General features: G+C 40.2%; 1 protein-coding gene across 2 annotated transcripts; it reads right to left on the reverse strand.

Annotated features, from left to right (window-relative positions):
• Positions 1-242: 242 nt before the first annotated feature.
• LOC140616887 (uncharacterized) lies at positions 243-6,702 on the reverse strand. 2 transcript variants are annotated; one of them, XR_012017208.1, is made up of 5 exons: positions 6,466-6,702; positions 6,070-6,133; positions 3,429-3,556; positions 1,072-1,797; positions 243-343 (listed from the first exon to the last, which is right to left on the reverse strand). XR_012017208.1 is itself a non-coding variant. In XM_072797570.1 (4 exons), the coding sequence occupies exon 3, from the start codon at positions 1,738-1,740 to the stop codon at positions 1,096-1,098; it is 645 nt and encodes a 214-aa protein (XP_072653671.1). In that variant the 5' UTR covers positions 1,741-1,797; positions 3,429-3,556; positions 6,070-6,352; the 3' UTR covers positions 243-343; positions 1,072-1,095. The 2 variants fall into 2 exon arrangements, 1 of the variants encoding a protein (XP_072653671.1); XM_072797570.1 differs by lacking the exon at positions 6,466-6,702 and having other exon boundaries at positions 6,070-6,352.
• Between the last annotated feature and the right edge of the window lie 15,802 nt (positions 6,703-22,504).

Here is a 22,504-nt window from a genome sequence, read left to right on the forward strand (position 1 = left end):
AAGAAAAGGATGTGTACATTGGTCGTCTGAACTTGCAAACTCCCTTACTAGTCTCAAGAATAAAATGTTTCTGCTTTGTAATATTGGTGGGAGTGAAGTCCCCACAAAATTATTAAAATCGGAGTGAGGTCAATCTGCACAGCACACAAATTTGAAGTCCTTCAGGGCTTTGTATCTTTCAACCAGTCCTTCTCATCCACTGACTAAGAACCATGACTTAGAAGGAAAATAAGAGCCAGGGCTTTAATGCTGATGACTTTATTGATAATTTGAAGTCAGAGGAAGGAAGGCCACGTGGACACGACTGAAAAATCCATGGTCACCAGTTGATCTCTCTCAATTTCTAAAACAAAGAGAAAAACTTTAGACAGAAATATTAATTAGGCCTGGAAATGATCTATGTCAGTGTTTCTCCTAGTGGGTACTAGAGGACATTACAAGACATCATATTAAGAGAGAAAAAAAGAGGAATGACAGAGGAACAGCCCAGGAGAGAGTAAAGGGAAGAGAAGTGGTAGATGACAAAGGAGATAGAACATGGGAAGGTTATAGGCTAACATAAGAAATAGAGTCAAAAACAAGCAAACAAGCAAACAAACAAACAAACAAACATACTCTGGAGGAAAGAACATTTGCTCTTATAATGGAAGAGATTTTTCTATGGGTTAGCTTGAAGCAAGGAGAATCACAGCAAGGACAAGAGCTTAAGACAGATTGAAGTCAAGGTATTATACTATATGTTGGCAAACTGAATTTAAATTTAAAAAATGTGGGATCCCTGGGTGGCGCAGTGGTTTAGCGCCTGCCTTTGGCCCAGGGCGTGATCCTGGAGACCCGGGATCAAATCCCACGTCGGGCTCCCGGTGCATGGAGCCTGCTTCTCCCTCTGCCTGTGTCTCTGCCTCTCTCTCTCTGTGTCTCTCATGAATAAATAAATAAAATCTTTAAAAAAAAAAAAAAAATTTAAAAAATGTAAAAGAAAATAGGTAAGAAAAAACAGAAACAAGAATAGAGAATTAGGAAACATCAAAAGAAATTCCCTAGATTATTGAGTAAGAATAGAATCAATACCTAGGAAATCACAGGAGGTCCTCTTTACTTGGTTTCCTTGTTACTGGCCACCACGCTGATCACGCTGGCCACCTGGACCACCTTGACCACCTGAGCCCTGTTGGCCACTTGGGCCATGTTGCCCTGCCGGACCCTGTGTGCCACCTGGAAATCCCTGGGCTCCTGGATGCTGCTGGCCACCCGGACCCTGTTGGCCTGCTGGACCCTGTGGGCCACTTGGACCACCTTGGGCTCCTGGACGCTGTTGGCCACCTGGACCCTGTTGGCCCGCTGGACCCTGTGGGCCACCTGGACCACCTTGGGCTCCTGGACCCTGTTGACCTCCTGGACCCTGTTGGCCCACTGGACCTTGTGGGCCACCTGGACCACCTTGGACTCCTGGACGCTGTTGACCTCCTGGACCCTGTTGGCCTGCTGGACTTTGAGGGCCACCTGGACCACCTTGGGCTCCTGGACGCTGTTGGCCTGCTGGACGCTGTGGACCACCTGGACCACCTTGGGCTCCTGGACGCTGTTGGCCACCTGGGCCTTGTTGGCCTGCTGGACCCTGTGGGCCACCTGGACCACTTTGGGCTCCTGGTTGCTGTTGACCACCTGGAACTTGTTGGCCTGCTGGTCTCTGTGGGCCACCTGGACCATCTTTGTCTGGCTTGCTGTTCTCAACTCCATTTTCTTCTTGAGATTTCACTTGTGATTCCTCTGAGGTTTCTTTCAAGAATTCATCATCTACTTAGGAAACACAACACAAATTCAGAAAGGAACAAGTGAAAAGAAAGCTTAGCCACTAAATTCAACAAGACAAGCATGGTAGTATGATAGCCTAAATGGAGTTAGAAATAAGATATAACTGGTGTCTGTGGTAGTAGGCAGTGACCAGGGCCTAGACCCCAGAAGAGGAGAGGTAGAGAGATCTTGGCTTTGTGACAGTGCATGTACTTGGCTTAGCAGGTCTTCTTTGCCCACTCGCCATTGACCCTGCCTCTTTTGATGCTTCTGCTTCTTCTCTATTGCCATCCATTCTGAACTTGCTGTGATAGACCTCAAGTCATCCAAAATCACCAGATTTTATTATTCCAGAAAATTCTTGCCCAGAAAGAGAAATGTTTCCAATATTTATCCGTTATTTCTGGAATTTGCTTTGAAATCATTAAAACAAACCTTAAACTGTTCAGCTTGTTAATTTCATCAACTGTTTTGTCTCTAAGACTCTTGCCATCGCCTCAGTACATTTCCTCCTGAACTTAAAGAAGCTCATGTTAGCCTTAATGACAAAATTTTGGTGCTATTCTGGTGCATCTTTTCTTTAGCAAACTTTTAAGCTCTATTTACTAGTTAAGTTACTCAAGAGTTTGAGAAATCTTCATGAAATACTCAGAGGAACATAGCACTGCAGTTTATTAAGTGTAATGCTGTCCTTAGAAAGTGTGTGAGTTTGGGATGCAAGTTAAGAAGCTAATCAATATGGGAACAAGAAGAGATGGGGGCAAAGGCATATATGTGTTGAATAGGGATATTAACTTGAAAATAGTCGACATACTGCAGACAATTCAGTCATTTCAGATGAAGTAAAGCTAAACAGAGTTCACAGGATGAGATACAAAGATTATGGGCTCGAAAGCTGACAGGGCTGAGTCTATAACACAGCTTTGTCCCTCTCTAATCATGGATGTCTTGCAGAATATTTAAACTCCAAAAGTAGGGTTCAAGTGTCAACCGTGAATAATAATATACACATCAAATTGTTACGGTGAACAATTAATGACATAAAATATATACAAGATTAGACATAAACTAAATTCCCTGTACAGACTATTTAAAGAAAAATCTCTCCTCAGAATTTTACTGTTTTTTCCCATCTAGTATCCAAACTGCCTCAGAATATAGAGATGAAATCTCAAATATTATTATCAAAATAACCTCTTATAGATGCTTCTTAAAGTGTCTCTGACTTTCAGAAAAGTCAGTAACTACCATTTTAGAATTTTGAGCAGCAACCTTGTCTCAAGTCAATACAAATTCTTAAATAGTGTATATTACAAGTGTTCAAATGAGATATCAAGATGAATTTTAGAATATTCAATCAATTTAGATGATATTTTTCACACAAATAGAATGAATAAGTGAAAGTTCACACTTCCAAAAACAGCAAAGTTCACACCATGAAGATATTGACTTGAGACCTGGTGTTCGAGAGATATTTGCCATCAGTGGAAAATAGAAACTACTGTTTTCTCCTCTTTGTTTCACCTATTCTAGGAATATCAAGCACTTGATTTCTGAGAAAATTCAAATCAACCTTAATCTTCTCCAAGAATGTTACCCATATGCTTGCATGACCTTCTCTCTCCCCAACTTACCGTCACTGATGCCCTGAGCAGAGCCCAAGGCCAGCAAAGCCATTGACAGCAAGAGCAGTAGCATCTTGGTAGGAATCATGGTGTCTGTCTCTCCCTCTCCTGATGCTGCAGGAAACTCAGACACACTCCTGGACAAAGTAAATTAATTTATCATTAGCTGTGCTCAGACATGGGTTTGTTAAAAGTTGGAGACTCAAAGGAGTACAGTCCTCTGTGTCCTACAAACTCTGCAAAATATTATCAGAGGCAAAAAGTCTTCTCCTTTCTTTGGCCATAAATTCAAGAAGTAACAAGAATTTTCTGATCACTCTTAGCAAAGTACCTGGATAAATATGAGCCATTGGGGGATAAAAACATTCCCTCCTTCCAGATAAATTCAGACTGTATTCTTTCTGAAAACTAATGTTTGCTTTGTACGATGTGAAAGATAAGCTTCCTGTACTGGAAGAAAAGAAGACCTTCTTATCCCCAAAGACAGGGAATTTGAGACCGAGCGGTCTGTTTAAGCAAACCACGTTCAACCGGTCTTTATCTTCCTAGTCGCTTCTTCACCACTGATGTCTTGTAGCCCACACTCCTCTGTCATGTGGATTCCTTACAAATATATTGTTTGTCTAAAATATATACAAGCTTCCTGTTCTGCTAACTCCTGTAGCTCTTCCTTCCCTCTGGAGGCTTCTGAAACATCCCCCAAAAGTCGCAGATAAATGATAGGCTGAACAGGATAGTGTTTCAGAGGAAATGGGGAGTCCTTCTTCTTCAGACCACTGTCAAAAATTGGCAGATATGAAAGACTAAAATTAAAAAGAGGTCTGAACATGGAAAAAAAGTGGAACACTTATCCACCATCAAACAAGTGCAATTACTTCTACCTGAACTTGATGTCTCTCCCCGGCATCCACTACCACCTAGGTGTGATTTTCCTGCATCTTGCATGATGCTAGGATGCCACAGTGTGGTCATTGTTTGAATCACTTCTGTACTATCTGCTTTATACATGATGTATGGATTTTAAGATATCGACTGCAAGAATTTTCATGGTCTTTGTAGTTTGTTCTTAACATGACTTCTTATTTGAGTTTCTTTTTTAAAATATATAACATGAAAACAAAAAATAAGGCAATATAGACAATGCAATGGACAAAAAGAATAGGAGGTAAAGTATAAGAATAAAATAATGGGTGATGAGATCTACACCTATAATTAGAAATGTCAGTTGTTTACTTTATAACAACACCTGAGTTAACTTGTAGAGTAAATTAACTTTTAATGTGATAGAGGTTGTTCTATGTTAAAAAGAAATACCACATTTTAAAATAGTGGAATTCATAAGGATAAAGAGGTTCAGATAAGATACTGCAATAGGTATTATCAATCTGTACCAATCACTTCTTTTTTCATACTCATTCTGTGGCACACACGGTATAATTACTGCAAGCCTAGCTATAGGAGAGTCATTCAATCACATAGACTCCATTTTCGGCCCTTTCTCCTTGCCCTTCTTAATCTCTTCTTATTTTATTCTAACAACTTACTACTGCCTTAGAACCCCAATGCCATAGCATATGTGTCACTTATTTCTATCAGATACTCTAGCAGTAAAATGTTGAACTTACTAGTTCTTTACACACTTACTACACCAAATATATTCATACCCTCCAGTGAAGATTCTTTGTTCCTTGAGACCAATAAACCTCATCCCATATTTATTTTGTATCCTCTATAGAAATATACCTTTAATTTAAAGCTCACAGTTTGATGAAGGCTTAATTTTAAAATTACATTTCAAACAACAATTTCAATAAATCTATTAAATATATTTGCAAAAATTTATTTTTATTGACCAATTTGACAAGGATATCAACATGAACCCATGCTTTTGATTAATACAATTACCTTTGAGAAATACTATTCAAAATAAAACAAATTTCAATAACATATAAATAATGTAAGAGGGGAAAAGGGCACAATTCTTAGGAGGGGATAAGAATAAGTTTAGAAATGTTAATCTGTGGGACACCAGGGTGGCTCAGCAGTTGAGTGTCTGCCTTTGGCATGGGTGGGATCCCAAGACCAGGGATTGAGTCCCACATTAGGCTCCCTGAGAGGAGCCTGCTTCTCTCTGCCTATATCTCTGCCTCTCTTTCTCTCTCATTAATACATAAATAAATAAGTAAAGTTAAACTGTTGTACCGGTTAGAAAAACTGATTTTCTAAAAAAAAATTAGAAGAATCAACAGACTTAAAGAACACAGATGAAGTGAAATCATGGTTAAACAAATTATCTGCTGGGGAAATTATTCCTCATCATACCTCTGTTGGAATTGAGATGAGATATTAATCTAATTCTGCCGCTATTTATTCTCTTATTGCTCAGTGATAAAGAAAGCAAAGGTAATGACTGAGAGACAGAGTAGTCACTAAAATGTCTGCTCATCCATATTTACCATACCTCTTATCGTATCAGACTTACCAAGCTTGGTCTTTTGCCTTTTACTGGGCTGTGCTCAATTCCAGAAGAATCATGAAGAAGCATAAGCAGAGGGAGAAGAAAAGGCAGCAGCAGAAGAAGAATACAAGAAGAAGAAAAAGTGAAGAAGAAGAAGAAGGAGAAAAGGAGAAAAGGAGAAGAGCTACTTACCTTTAAACTACAGGTGTAGTCTTCTTCTTGTGGAGAAATCCGGAGTTTCTCACTTATATAGCTCCTAAAGAACAATAAGAGCATTGCTGTTACATAGGAAGAGCCTCTAGTCTTTCATTGGGTTGCTTCAACCAGAACATTTCCTCTATAGGATTTATCACTAATCTCATTGTTTTCCTATTACTAAGTGGTCAAATGGTAACAGGTCTTCCACTGTCTTCCTTAACTGTGACGAGTTTGACAAATAATGAAAGGTTAAGAAAATGCATATGCAATTGCTTGATGACACAGGAACTACTGTTGGGGGGAGGATTTAGGAGAACATTTTGATTTGTCAATAGAGCCAAGGAATGAGTAAGTAGTGCCAAGTCAAGAGTCGACAAAGGAGAGACCCACCTTTTCACACTATATCTGCTTTTAGGATTAATTTAGTTCATAGAGAATTAATGATTGAAGATAATTTATGACATCAAATTCCCTTAGCAAAAATGTGGATGGTGAAGAGTTGGACATTGTAGAGAGAGTCCAGGGAACCATTTGATAGGGGATGGCCTTTTCCAGAGCACATTCGAAGGGAAGTTAAAACAAACTAACTTCCATGGAAGGGACGGGCAGAGTTAAAAAATTAAATAGAAGTTAGCTTTCTTGCACAAACATGAAAGGACAAGTCCAATGATATCAGTGAACTTAGGACTTGGTTCCTCCACTTATTGTCCTTTGGAAGTTGACCATTAAAAGCTGAAGAGCTCATGATGTGGAATGAGAAACAAATGTCAACATAACAATCCCAAATAAAAATATTTGTATTGTCAAAAAAAAAAAAAAAGCTAAAGAGGTGAATGAAATGCTTTCTGAAAATGCCAGTGTCACATGCTGGGAGTCTGAACAAAATTTCCAAGGATTAAAATGGCTATTTTATCGGTGGTCTGTGGAAAATTACAAAAAAGAACAAAATACAAAAAAATCCAAACAACAAAATTCCAAACTATTTGGCATGCACTAGGAAAATGTCTAATTGGAAGAATACACCAAGCAAGGAGGGTCCTTTGGTTCTAAGGAGTACAATAGAGGGGCTACATTTGTGCCCTGAACACAGGTGATTTCAAAATCTGTCTTCCACACTTATTAGTTGTATAATCTGGGCAAAAGATTCATCTCACTAAGATTCATTCTTTTTGTCTATAAAAGAGAAGTAGGAGAAATTAGCTTACAGTGTTTCTGTGAGACTTAAGAGAGATGGCAAATTCACAGTCCTTATCCAGACCTACCAGTACAGTAAAGAGTGTGACTGATGAGGAGGAGGAGGATAGTCACATGATGTTACTTAGAACAGAGGAATTCTTGCTTTGGTGTTACCAGATGTATGAAAGAGGGGATTACCTCTCATCTACTGAGCCTCTAACAGATTATGTGTGGGGTGGGGATGGGTGAGTGGGGAGTGGAGTGGTTAAAAAGTCATGGAGAGGGATCCCTGGGTGGCGCAGCGGTTTGGCGCCTGCCTTTGGCCCAGGGCGCTATCCCGGAGACCCGGGATCGAATCCCACGTCGGGCTCCCGGTGCATGGAGCCCGCTTCTCCCTCTGCCTGTGTCTCTGCCTCTCTCTCTCTCTCTGTGACTATCATGAATAAATAAATAAAATCTTTAAAAAAAAAAAAAGTCATGGAGACAACTGAAACGAAGATGTGAGGCAAAGCAATAAAGACGATATATTGAGGGTAGGGCTGGTATTGGCAGAGAAGAATCAGATCTCCTACAGGAAGTGACATTGCAGTTGTGCAGGGAAGAATTTCTTCTGCCCTTCAGCATCCTTCTAGCTGAACTAAGAATAAAATGTATGTTGTAACTCAGGCTCCAGTGTGCAAGAGCACTCCAAAACAGATCAGGTTAGGACACTTGCCCTGACAAAATCCAAAGGCAGAGAAAACAAGTGGTGATGAAATAAGAAAGGAATTGATTGCAGTGAGGCCAACCCTGGGAAGACACAGGCCAGTATCTCAGAGACTGTCTCCAGGTGCTGATACAATTTCTTGGTTCATAGGAGGCAAATGTGGGGCAAAGGTCAGAGGTCATGCATGTAGGCAGTAAAGGTCAGTTCAATCATTGTCTTGGGGTCAATCATGTGGGTCTTTCTAGCATTTCTAGGGCTGGGGATAATTTCTGTTCTCATCACAGGATGCTTTGCATACAGAGTCTTTGCCTGGTATAAGATACGCTGTAAAGATTAAATCTGTTAGAAAATACAGATTATGAACAGAACTGAGGTAAAGTCTTTCCACAGGAGACAGATTAGCAGGAGAAAATAAAATTTTATTTTCTGCATATGGGGAATCTACACAGACAGTAGAGTTCCAAAGACAGGCAAAATGAGGTATACATGGCATTCTGAACTAAGAAGGGTGTAGGGGTCTGGGACTCCAAAGCAAAAGAGTTCAATTTACAGGAAGATGAAAAAGACTAAGTGTTTGGCAAACAAATGTTTGAGCCACTCAGAAACAATAGGACATACAAGACTTTGATCAAGCAGGCTTCTGGGGTTCCTCTCTGTCTACCATAGCTAGGTATGTACTGACCTAACTCAGGTGATAGCTCTCTTGCTGGAGCAAGTCCTCATCTCGATTTTTCTTAGGCAGTTGAGGGGAAGGTAAAGAGCTTTTCCTGAATCTGCGGAGTCTTGAATGCTTTGTAACTCAGAGACATGTTCATGCCAAGTTTTTGCTCTTCAGGTGATCTGCGCTGGTCCTACACAGCCAACTTTCTCTCTGTTTCTATCTTTTAAAAAAGATAAGGGCAGAAATTAGGAAACAGGATTTTTAGCATCAACAAGTGTGTAAAGTGAGGTGGGCAGCTGGTGGTAGGTCACTGGGGCAGCTGCAGGAGTGACTGGAGAGTTTTAGAGATCAGCGACCATATGAACATGTTGATATGTTTCAAGTAACTGAAAGGTAGCCCCAGTAGGTAACTGAAGAACCATTGTTAGAATCGTGGACCCATTCCACACTGTGGTTTCACTACCATCTTTCCTTAAATTCTGTATTCTTATATTCATGTAGCCCTTTAGGTGAATTCCTATGGCGTTCTTAAAAACTTAATAGAAATATCGATTTTTACCTTTTCATTTCCTTTGCTGTTTTAAATGGGAACAGTTTCTAGTCTTACCTGTGCCATGCACTGTGTGAAGGACCTTATAAGCTTATCTCATTCTATCCCTATCAAAATATTGTAAGTATGCACTACTATTTTTCTCATTTTGCAATAAGAATCTTTTTTTTTTTTTTTTTTTTTTTTTTGCAATAAGAATCTTAAAGCCTATGTAAGGTCAGGCAGAGAAGGATTAGTGGGACTCAGGCAATCCATTTCAAGACCTATAAGCATCTTAGCACTCTCCTATTCTGGTTATGTAGGGTTCCTGATATACTTAACAATGGATAGAAGATTGGCCACAGCAACTTCTTGCAAGATACATGCATGAAAGCAAGAGAAACAAACGCAAAAATGAATTATTGGGACTTCATCAACATAAGAAGCTTCTGCACAGCAAAAGAAACAGTCAACAAAACTAAAAGACAACCTACAGAATGGGAGAAGATATTTGCAAATGACCTATCAGATAAAGGGCTAGTATCCAAGATCTATAAAGAACTTATTAAACTCAACACCAAAGAAACAAACAATCCAATCATGAAATGGGTAAAGACATGAACAGAAATTTCACAGAGGAAGACATAGACATGACCAACAAGCACATGAGAAAATGTTCCGCATCACTGGCCATCAGAGAAATACAAATCAGAACCAGAATGAGATACCACCTGACACAAGTGAGAATGGGGAACATTAACAAGACAGGAAACAACAAATGTTGGAGAGGATGTGGAGAAAGGGGAACCCTCTTACACTGTTGGTGGGAATGTGAACTGGTGCAGCCACTCTGGAAAACTGTGTGGAGGTTCCTCAAAGAGTTCAAAATAGATCTGCCCTACGACCCAGCAATTGCACTGCTGGGGAATTACCCCAAAGATACAGATGCAGTGAAACGCCGGGACACCTGCACCCCGATGTTTCTAAGCAGCAATGGCCACAATAGCCAAACTGTGGAAGGAGCCTCGGTGTCCATCAAAGGATGAATGGATAAACAAGCTGTGATCTATGTATACCATGGAATATTACTCAGCCATTAGAAACGACAAACACTCACCATTTGCTTCGATGTGGATGGAACTGGAGGGTATTATGCTGAGTGAAATAAGTCAATCAGAGAAGGACAAACATTATATGTTCTCATTCATTTGGGGAATATAAAAAATAGTGAAAGGGAATAAAGGGGAAAGGAAAAAAATGAGTGGGAAAAATCAGAGAGGGTGACAGAACATGAGAGACTCCTAACTGGGAAACGAACTAGGGGTGGTGGAAAGGGAGGTGGGGGGGGGGTTAGGGTGACTGGGTGACGGGCACTGAGGGGGCACATGATGGGATGAGCACTGGGTGTTATGCTATATGTTGGCAAATTGAACTCCAATAAAAAGAAATTAAAAAAATGGATAGAAGATAAGCTGGAAAAACCATAAGGAAAAGAAAACTAGCATTTATTAAGCAGCTTTTATGTGCAAGGCACTGCTGTCTCACCTAGGCTTGTAAAAAACCCAACAATTCAGTGAAATGTTCCTCATTTAACGGGTAAGGAGACTGAAGCTCAGAATCATCCAAAGATGTGATGTGGTCATCACTACAGTAAAAAAATTAAAAAAAAAAAAAAAAAAAAAAGGAATCCAAGATATTTATGGTTTAACTTCCTTCTCTTCTGTATAATACCCACGGTTTTCCAAGACATAATTCTGAATTTCCACTTCACTTTCTTTAAAGTTTTTATATGTTTGTTTGTCTGTTTATGTAATTTCTACCCATATGCGTGGGATCGCACTCACCACCCCCATGTCAAGAGTCAGCATACTCCCCTACTGAGCCAGCCAGTCATGCCCCACTTCCTGTTTCTGAAAGAAAAACTCAGTACTGGTCTGTGAGGGTTTTCCCTGAATCTGACACAATTGATTAAAAAATTATTTAAAGCTTTCTCTAGGGATCCCTGGGTGGCGCAGCGGTTTGGCGCCTGCCTTTGGCCCAGGGCGCGATCCTGGAGACCCGGGATCGAATCCCACATCGGGCTCCCGGTGCATGGAGCCTGCTTCTCCCTCTGTCTGTGTCTCTGCCTCTCTTTTTCTCTCTCTGTGACTATCATAAATAAATAAAAATTAAAAAAAAATAAAAAATAAAGCTTTCTCTAGAAACTTGTAACTGCTCTTTACTTAACACCCCAGTAGTATAAGTAAACCCAGAAATAGATGGAGGAGAAAATCACCAGCCTTGCTTAACACCCTGTTTATCCAAGGCCAATTTAAAAGCGCATCACTAAGAAACAGTCTTTTAGGGAGGTAGGAATGGAAACTTTTGTGGAAATGGGACTCTTCCATTTCAAACTGAATCCTCAAATTTCCCTCTCCTGAAATGCTGCTACTCCAAGGACACCCTCTGGTATGAAAATTTGAGAACAAACTGTGGGCTTTACCCATGGAAAATCAAACACATGTTTTCTAAACTGATTTCTACCACTTGGGGTATGTTTAGAAAATAATAGTGTTTCTGATGTATGTGAATGAAGATGCCTATAACAAAATAAAACCAGTTATCTCCAATTAGTTGTGGTTCTTTCATTTTGTCTTTTAAATTATAAATGTCTAAATCAACTTTATGAATCTAAATTTAATCATAATTGGAAGTTACAATGAAGTAAAACTCAGAATGTATTAATGATTCTTCCACATTCATATTACTCATTATGGAAGAAAACTCAAAAGTCAAAACTGGGTCTTGACTCCCAACAACGCTTTCTTTTTGTGTACCATATATATTTATGACAATTTGCAATAGGTGTTATTATACCCTTTTTGGGAGTCTTTTGCCCTGAGTGCTTCCTTGAATACAAAGGCTGAACACTGTTCTCTTTCTTTCAGATAAAATTGTTAAGTGTCCATCACAGCCCTTAAGAATAGTATACAGAATTTTGGTTTCTGAATACAGCAAAAATTTCTGCAAAGTTACTAGAAATCATAAAACATTAACTGACAGAGACAAAAGTGCTAATCAGAAAACAAAAAAGTTAAGGTATCTGTGAGTCTTTGAGAAAAGCTCATCTCCTGAAGTTACAGAAACTCATTCAAAACAGTAATACAAGTGAAAGAAACCCATGTAATAGGTAAAGGATCTGAACAGATGCATGAGAAAAAGGAAATCGAACGGCCAGTAGCATAAGAAAGCATGCTCATCTTTATTAATCATCATGGAAATGCGAATGAAATAAGTCAGATATGCTTAAAAAAATAGAGGCATATCTTAAAAAGAAAAAAAAAAAGGAAAGGAAGCAGAACACTGGAAACCCAGTCTGGTTCTTCAGGGCGGGAGTTGGAACAGGTATATTTCTGCTGCTCCTGAAGGAGTACAATACACTCAAGGGCTGAGAAACATCAGAAGCTAGAAAAAAGCATGCTTGGTGAAAGGAAAGGGCTTATAGGAAGGGATCTCCTGTTTCTCACCTAGTCCTTGAGGCACTGACTTTGCTCCCCATACATCCAGAGCTTCATTCAAGAGTCAACTGACAAGTCCTTTAGCTTCACTGAGGAGGCAGTCACCAAGAATGTTCATATGTACAATGGTATCAAGCTGTAGACTTGGATCTGTGCACTAGACTGAGTGTAAGTTACTCCTCAACAGAAAGAGAAGTTGGTTAAAAGCATAGGGTAAGAGTAATTCTCTGGATGAAGTAACATTGAGGACAAGAAAGAAGCTTCCACCAGGGACAGGATTCATGGGCCTAAAGAATTTCACTCTAGGAAATAACAGTGACAGACACAGTAATAATAAAGGGCTGAGACACTTGAGGCTCCTACTGGGGATGAAGACATACATCGTTCAAAGTAGAAAACTTGATGAAGACTAAGGATGTTTAGACTTCCTTTTACACATAAGAGAATCCTGTTTAAAACAATGCTGTAGGGGAGTCCTGGTGGCTGTAGTTTAGTGCCGCCTTCAGCCCAGGGCCTGATCCTGGATACCTGGGATCGAGTCCCGCATCAGGCTCCCTGCATGGAGCCTGCTTCTCCCTCTGCCTGTCTCTCTCTCTCTCTCTCTCTCTCTGCCTCTCATAAATAAATTAAAGAATAAATAAATAAAATATGCTTAAAACAATCCTGTAGGAGTCCCTGGGGGGCTGAGTCTGTGAATCATCTGACTCCTGATTTCGGCTCAGGGAGTGATCTTAGGGTCATGAGATCCAGCCACCTTGTGGGGCTCTGTGCTCAGCAGCTTGAGATTCTCTCCCTCTGCCCCTCCCTCCCCCTTGCTCCCGAACTCTCTCTCTCCCTAAAATAAATAAAGAAATCTTTAAAAGTTCTTGTGAAAGAATTCAGACCCCACTTAAATGGTGATATAGGAACGTGAGATTCAACAAGGAAATGGAAATTCAGAGACTTCTCATAAACTAATGGGAAAGAGGAATTTTTGAAGTAAACTGTAGACAATGCTCCTAAAGTTTTAAAGTCAGGTTTGCATTCTGCTCTCTGACAGAGAATCTATAGAGACAGCATAACTGCTGTCTACTCCTTAAAGGAGAGATCTCTTCCAGTGGATATTTAGCTCATGATATGTGGATTGTACACTTCTGGTAGAATTTGATAGTTGAAGCTCAAAACAATATTTTTTCCTTTTTTGTTTCGTTTTCCATTTTCCTACTTCTGTGACTGGCAATAGTAAGGAGGGAAGATTGCTTTTGCTCATTAAATGTTATTGCTCCGGGCTTATCCTAAACTTAAGACCAGAGACATTTTTGTATTTTTTATGTGCAATTTTTTTTTCTTAAGGGAATAGAACATATGAGATGCTGCTGTTGGACAATAAGGGGCTATTTTTCAACTTTAGTGATTCAAGGATCTATAATTTTTCAAGTGACAGAAGGCTCAAGCACCATTACAACAAAAGGAGAGTAGAATCCAACTAAGAATTTTAATGGCTCAGATAAGATACACAGAAGTTGACTTTGCAGAGGAGACAAGGTTGGACACTAGGGTATTTTTGTTTTTTGTGGTTTTTGTTTGTTTGTTTGTTTTACATTCTATTGTAGAAGGCATGGGAACTTCTCTTTGAAAAAGTAATAACATGAGGCAATTTTTCTTTTGTGGTGTTTTTCATTAGAAGCTTGGGTTCCTTATGTCCCTATAAGCACAGTCGGTTTGTAATGGGGTTATGGAGAGAGAGGCTTGTTTACCCTGCTAAATACACTTGTGTCTTTCCTCCTATGTCTCCAGTCCTTCCTCTCACCCTCTGCCCACCTCTCTTGCTGCTCCCTCTCAGGGGAGGAATGGATTTTTGTTCAGCAACAAAAATATCAGGGCATCATCTGGCCAATACCATGAGAGTACACTTTCTTGTTCATGCGCCTCCTGGAGTAAATCCTAGCTGGCCTTGTTCCCATAAGGCAGACTGATCATTCTCTCCCCACCATGTGTCGAGGTCAGTAAGGTCTCAAGGGTCCCCTCTTGGGCTCAGCCTTTGTGACAGGCAGAGAGAGAGATAAAGAGGGCCAGGGCCTCACTTAAACCTCCAGACTGCCAATCCAGTTTATCCCAAAGAGTCCTGCACTACCTACTGCTCACCCAGATGATTTCTAATGTTACAAAGAAAATTTTATACACACTTTTATTTACTAAAATATTGGATATACATTGGTCATCACTAAGCCTAAGTAAATCCAGTTAAGGTGAAGAGAGTCAATGTATATTAGCAAACCTAAGGACATTGGTGCAATTGATGTGAAGGATTTTTGATATAGAAAGAAAGGGGAAAAGAAATGTGTGGTTCACGTGGCCAGACATGTGAGTGATGTCAGTTTGTTAATATGCCAGAGAGAAAGATCGAAGAGTTGAGTAAGAGCATAAAAAAACAGTGACTAACAAAGGGTGATAGGACCTGACATAGAGTTGTAATCATGACACACGTGAAGTCCTTTCACTTGAGTCAATTACAAGATGTTCATGGGTATTTGTACCACTCCATGATTTTTCACCTTGTGTTCAGACCTGGCTCCCGCATTCTGTGTTAGAGGCTGCTCCACGGCAGTGTGCTTTTCTTTTGTCCACTCTTCTTTTCATAGAATCTTCTCAGGGAGGACTCCTAAGGCAAAAATCTAATGGAAAGGATCCTGGGTGATCGTTTTAATGCCATCTAAGGCCTAAAGTCTCACTCTTTTAGCAATGCTTCCTTAACAATCTTTCCCTTCTGCATCCCTTGTACTGGCTTCAACTTCCATTAGTCTGTCGCATGACTCTCGAAAGGTCATCCATCCTCTCCAGGTGCCCTGAACGCTCTGCCTGCAGGTAGAGAAGCCCTGTGATGCTTGGCATGGTACGTGACCACTGAGAGAACATCCGTGGCTGCCAGTGAACCCAGAGTGCACACCCTAAGGAGGATGTCCTGTGAAAATACCTCAGGCCAGCAAACGTCTTCGAGACCAACAAGAGGAACATTCATTGGTCCCTTTCCCTGGTTGGAGCTCAGGTGTCTTTATTCTTCCCTCACTTCTGTCACCAGTGGCAGGGTCCTGCCCCTCCCTCATCTCTCCCCACATAGACAGTGGGTAGAGAACAGGGGGTATTTTCTGTTGCCTACTTACAGTAGCCAAAGTCAGATATCATGACCCGTTTTTCTCACTAATATGCCCCCAAATGCCTAGAAATGTGCCTAGGATATAGTGAGCAGTCAGCATATTTCTGAAATGGTAGATATTATTTATATATTAATTGCTAATTATATTGTTTGAAACATAACAATACTTACAATTTTCATATTTAAATTTTAAATATTTATGTAATAATATATACATATATACTGTTTATATATAAATATATAAATTACTTATATATTATTATGTTATTTATATATATTTATATATTTACAAATACTTAGAATCTGAAGATATTTCTTATTGAGTCACCAGGGAATAAAACACAAAGGAACAATACAAGTAATGAAAGAAATTTTATAGTCAGTGATCTCTGATCAATACACAGCAAGTATTAATTTTTTATTTCCATAGACCATTCACACTGCCCATAACAAAATACCACAGACTGGGCAACTTAAGAACAACAGAAATATATTTCTCACAATTCTGGAGGCTGGAAGTCCAGTAGCAGAATGCCAGTGTGATTGGGCAAAGGCCTTCTTGTGATTGTACACTGCCAACCCCCTCCCTGTTGCTCACATGGTGAAAGAGGGGGGAGGGTGTAACCTGTGAAGGGTCTCTCAGAAGAACAAGGATCCCATTCGCAAAGGCACTATCCTCATGACCTTAACATCTCCTTGAGGCCCTACCTCCTAATACCATCATCTTTGGGATTAGGATTTCAAGATAGGAATTTGAAGGGACACAGCACTCAAAATACAGCCGTTTGGTAACATCCTACCTGTAATCCATGAACACAATGATGCATATTTGTTCCGCTCAAGCATCTCCCTCTGGAACCTTGCATCAACAAAAACAGAAGACCTGTCCTTCTTTTCACAATTGAGAACATGTGTCCAAATTGATGACCCTTTGCCTGTCGGATGCTTTGTTTCCCTCACTGAAATAGTAAAAGAAAAAAATGATAAAGTTTTGGTTTTGACTCTCTTAATAGAAGCCATGGATATTCTGCTATAACATTTTTCAACATTTTCAAAGGCACTAATTAGGGTGCCTGGGTGGCTCAGTTGGTGAAAATCTGACTCTTGATTTCAGCTCTCGTCATGTTCTCAGAACAATGGCGTCCAGGACAATGTTGGGCTGTGTGCTCAGTGGGGAGTCTGCTTGGGATTCTTTCTCTCCCTCTCCCTCAGCCAGTCCCAACACTCATTCACACTCTCACTCAAATAAATAAATACATAAATCTTTAAAAATAAAGGCAGTTATTTTCCAGATATGCCTTTGGGAAAATAAAATTCTAGTCACTGCAATTGCCCTTGAGTATTTAAGTTTATAAGTAGTACGTCGTGAAATGATGTCATGCATTGGGGCCATTAGTACAACTCTAATGACTTTGTTTAGTACAATCATTTTATTAAAGATTTTATATGTAAGTAAACTCTACACCCAACGTGGGCTTATACTCACAACCCAGATCATGAGCTGGCCAAAATCAAGAGTCAGATGCTCAAGAGTTGATTGCTCTTCCAATTGAGCCAGGCAGGGCCTCCTAATATAACTATATTTTTATCACTTGCCTCCTTTTCTGGTATGTAAGCTCCACTCTGCAGAATATTTCTTCTTCAACACTGCTTCCTTGCCACATTTTATACATTGTCTAGAATCTAGGTTAAGTTAGCACTGCAAATGCTTAGACAATACTTATGTACTGTGTGTATATTTGCACTTTTGGAGGGTTCTCGTTTTTTCATTTGATCTCATGCCTAAATTCAAAAGGACCTTTAAAATTAGTCTAGGGTACCTGGATGGTTCAGTGAGTTGAGTGTGTGACTCTTGATTTCGGTTCAGGTCACAATCTCAGGGTTTTGGATAGAGACCTACAGTGGGCTCAGTGCTGCCCATGGATCCTGCTAAGGCTTCTCTCTCCCTTTCTCCTTCTGCCCCTCCTCCCACTGCGGCCCACAGGTGTATTATTTTTCTCTCAAAAATATCAGAAAGGGAGACAGAACATGAGAGACTCCTGACTCTGGGAAATGAACAAAAGGTGGTGGAAAGGGAGGTGGGCGGGGGTGACTGGGTGACGGGCACTGAGGGGGGAACTTGATGGGATGAGCACTGGGTGTTATGCTATATGTTGGCAAATTGAACTCTAATGAAAACAACAACAACTAGCCTTACCTATAATGATACAAGGTAGTAAAAGATGCTGGATATATGGTGGCTGGGAGGCTCAGGCAGTTAAGTGGCTGCCTTCGATAAGGTCAGGAACCAGGGTCCTGTGATGAAGCCCCACATTGAGTTCCCAGTTTACGGGGGTTCTGCTCCTTTGCACATTCTTTGATAATTTTTCAGTTTTACTCAGTCCAGTTTTCCTGGTCTACGTATTCACTGGAGATTGCTGGAAACAAATATCCTTCACTACTGCTATTGTTAGTGTGGTTTCCTAACAATTGAGCCAATAACAAATAGCTAGAAAGAGAAAGGCAATTAATAAGTGGTATTAATATTTAGTAGGTGAGTATTGGTAACAGAATGTGGGAAAAAAAACAAAATTCACTTCACGAGAAATCTTGAAAAATGAACAAAAAATAAGGAATAAATTTGAGACTGTACCAGAGAAAAGAAAGAATGTCATTGGGAAAGCAAAAATGTTTATCTACGTCTAAAGGATAGAAATCAGACAGGATTAAATTGCGGAAGGAAATTAAGTACAAAGACAGACACCACATAAAATGGCTGATATGGGTGACTTGTATTACTTATAAAGACTTCTCTAACTCATAACTAATGAAATGAAAGAGGAAAAGGGAGCCAAGGACATTCGGGAGAGTGACTGCATAGAGAAAGAATGTAAGCAGTCAGGCAGGTGTGCCCTGATACCACGCCTCCTGCATACACACACACACACTCACACACACACACACACACACACACACACACACACTGTCAAGCAGTCCACAGCAACTGCTTCCAGACTGAAGAAGCCAGTATGAATAACTGGGTCCCAGAGTCATTATCTGTTCCAGGTGGCTGGCAACACTCAAAAAAAAAAAAGCACATTCTAGTAGGAATAACAGGAAGATTCTTCGCTAGTAGATACCAAGTGTCTCTACTCCAACATTAGCAGTAGGCGATATGAAATTTAAAAGTGTCTACAGTCAGGAAAAGGCAAATTCTCATATGCAAAGATAAGCTTACAATCAAATTAATGAAACACACAGGGAAAAAAACCAATTTCCTTAAGTGGAGGCGCCAAATAAGACACAATGAAAAAAATGTTTAAACAGAAAATAGGCACAGATATTGAAAAAGAAAGCAAGGAAGGAGTCAAATAACTAAGGTGATATAATTGCACTTACTGGCATCCAACAGAAATCCAGTGACAGGAAACTTCCAGGTAGTAAACAGACTCGCCAGGTAAACGATTACGAAAGGATTTGAACTAATGTCTGGCACAGAGTAAGTACGATGTAACTGTTATCTATTTCTATTGCAGTAACTAAACAAAATTCTACGTTTGAGAAGAAAACAAGTATGAAAGCTTACATTGTAAAAGCCTGAAAAGGAAAACATAAACGTTTCTGAAGGACATACCAAGATGTAAAAAATGGAAAGATAAACAACGTTTAAGAATGACAAGAATAACATAAAGACTCCTAACTCTGGGAAACGAACTAGGGGTGATGGAAGGGGAGGAGGGTTGGGGGTGAGGGTGAATCGGTGACGGGCACTGAGGGGGGCACTTGACGGGATGAGCACTGGGTGTTATTCTGTATGTTGGTAAATTGAACACCAATAAAAAAATAAATTTATTATTTAAAAAAAAGAATGACAAGAATAAGTTATTGGAAACATACGAAGGCGTCCTGAATTCTTCTATCAACTCAGTGTAATCTCAGTAAAAAATCAGAATAGAACTGCTCTGTGAAATAAACAAATTAATGAGCCATCACTGTGCACATGGAGAGCAACCATTGCAATTCCAACAACTAGAATTCCAGGTATGATATGAAAAAAATTTTTTTCAGTGCATTCCCCAGCTGGGCAATATGAAAGGAAATGCTCATAGATGTAACAAAATTAAACAAAAGCATCAATCCACAGAGGGAAGTAAAGCCTCACATTGTGATCTACCCTAAGGGAGTCTGCCTAACCAGATAACAGCCCATGAGAAAAAGGAACAGACACAAAACTGAGTACTCACTCAAGATCCCTAATAATGAAAAGCATTATTCAGCTGGATGATAATTCATGGGCATGAACCCCTCCACACACACATGCACTCTCATTGTGAGCGGAACTAAAAAGAAACATGTTAAAGCAACAACAACAAACCTATCTTCTCCTCAGGAAAAGAAGTAGCAAACTATAGGTTTGACCCTTGGAAATGAGGAGAGAAAGGGAAGGAATCTCCACTGAGAATTCATATCCACCAATCAGCCTTCAAACTGTTGTCACAATTAGTTCTCCAAACCTCCACCTGAGAGTTTAAAGTGATACCATCAGTTCCCTCAAAGAAGCAAAAAAGAAAACCTTACTGGGGAAAGCACTTGAACAGAGATCCCAACTCATAGGAAACTAGCAGACAACTGGAAGTTATAGGAGAACTACCTACCTACCTCTGTCTTGGGCCTGCTTGCCTGCCACCTAAAGGAATGTGCACAAATGAGGACCCAGGTGACACGAAACCAGTGAAAACAAAAAGCCATCTTAGATCAGAGGTTTTTTTCTGGCTTGCCTGGAAAAGTGGAAATGTCAACGAAACGGGAAATGACAGCTGGGACACGCCAATGAATCAGGCAATACGTATTAATCATCTATAGGCTGGGTATTCAAGTGCTCATAGGAACACAATTAAGACCCAGACTTTGCTTTTGAAGAGGGCATAGAGAAGCTAAAGGAGTGATAATATCCATGTTGCAAAAACATATGTCAGTGATATGAGTCCCCAAAGGAGAAGCCCTAGCTATGGTGGCCTGAAGGTCTCAAAAGAAGTAGCAGATCTTGAAATGTGCCTTAAAAAAATAGCATTTGCATGCGTGGGAGATGGGGAGGGATATTTCAGAAAGCAGGTGGAATCCACAGAAGTCGAAATTTGCACAGAATCTTCAGCCGACTTGGGCAGCATATTAAACCTTTACCCAAAAGTTATACGCACACGCACACACAAACACACACACACACAAATGACAAAAAAATGATTAGAATTATAAGAAATTGGCAGCACCCAGGAAATAACTAGAAGAGAGCATGTAAATAGGGTGCCAAAATGCAAATTAATTAACTGATGAAGAAACTGCAGCCCATATAATAATATAAAGGAAAAATAACCCTCAGCTAACTGCAGCTCTAAGCTTCTCCTATCCGATTGTGTGAGTGGGAAGAGTGTTCAACTGGAAGTCAGGAGGCCTAAAATTCTCTTTCTGAGTTGATTCCTGGACATTCAGATTCCTTAGGATGGAGCCTTCGAGTCTAAACTGAGGAGGGGCCAGGTGTACAGAGGAGGATGGATGCTTTAAGGATTTCATTCCCTGACCCTGCTCTACAGACATCCCACCTCACAGACCACACTGGAAGGCTGCCTGTGCTCAGTCCTCCGATGCTCACAAGGGGACTCTCAGGAAGATTACAGGGACAGCAGTCCCCCTTTTAATTTCTCAGACTGTTTCACTACCCAAGACATCCACAGGGCGGCAGGAGCCCTGAACTAAAACTAAATTCAAAGCTGAGTTCTAAGAAGCAGGTTTCTTCAATGGCTCATGTGTCCAGATTTCTCTTCCCCGGTTCTGATGACGTCACCCAGGCCAGAGGAGCTGTGAGAAGGAGGCTGCACACACAGCAGGATGGGGAGGACTCGCACCGTGGGACCAACTGCCCTCCGGACTTTCTGCCATCCTCACAGTCCAGCAAAGGAGACTTCACCATCCTCACCCTTACTTTGCAGAAGAAAGTAGGCAGGGAGAAACTAAGTAAATTCTCAAAGGGGATGGAGAGGAAGTCATGGAGCCGAATTCAAAAGTTAGTGGCTCTGGTCAAAGTCCATGGTCCTTCCACCACACTTGAGAGCTGGGGAAAACAAAAACAAAATCAAAAACAAACCCAACCAATTTGACTAACACAGATTTACCTTCCTTCCTCCTAACCAGTTTCCTCATTGCTATAGAAATGAGATGTTGCCTATTTTCTTTATAACAGAAGGGACACTCAAAAGATTTGATCCATTCTTAGGATAGAAAATACAAATAACTTTCACAACCACTATTAAATAATGGCTGCATTGCTCATGAAATTTCACTTTAGGGTTTATAAAAGGATCATTCACATTTCTTTCCAGCTTCTTAAATGGAACAGGAAATTTCAATTGTTTTTATTTAAGATTTATTTTATTTATTTATTTATTTTTTATTTATTTATTATTTATTTATTTAAGAGAGAGAGAGAAAGAGATGGAAGTGAACTTGATTTGGGTTGTGGCAGATGAGAGGGAGAAGCAGACTTCCCTGAGCAGAGCAGAGAGCCGAACTCAAGAAGCCAGCATGAAGACCTGAGTCAAAGCAGATGCTTAATCAACTGAGCCATCCAGGTGTCTCAGGAACATTTCTTCATTGGCTGTTATCTTGAGGACCTTTGTGTTAAAAATAACAGAATTCCATTCAAACTTAAAGGATGTGTTTTTGGGGCACGTGTGTGACTGAGTTGGTTAAGCAT

The sequence above is a fragment of the Canis lupus genome, chromosome 25 (assembly GCF_048164855.1).
Source record: "Canis lupus baileyi chromosome 25, mCanLup2.hap1, whole genome shotgun sequence".
Lineage (NCBI taxonomy): Eukaryota > Metazoa > Chordata > Mammalia > Carnivora > Canidae > Canis > Canis lupus.

Excerpts from the sequence above, each read along its gene's own strand:
- LOC140616887 (XM_072797570.1), bottom strand. The coding sequence starts at position 1,740 with ATGGAGTTGAGAACAGCAAGCCAGACAAAGATGGTCCAGGTGGCCCAC.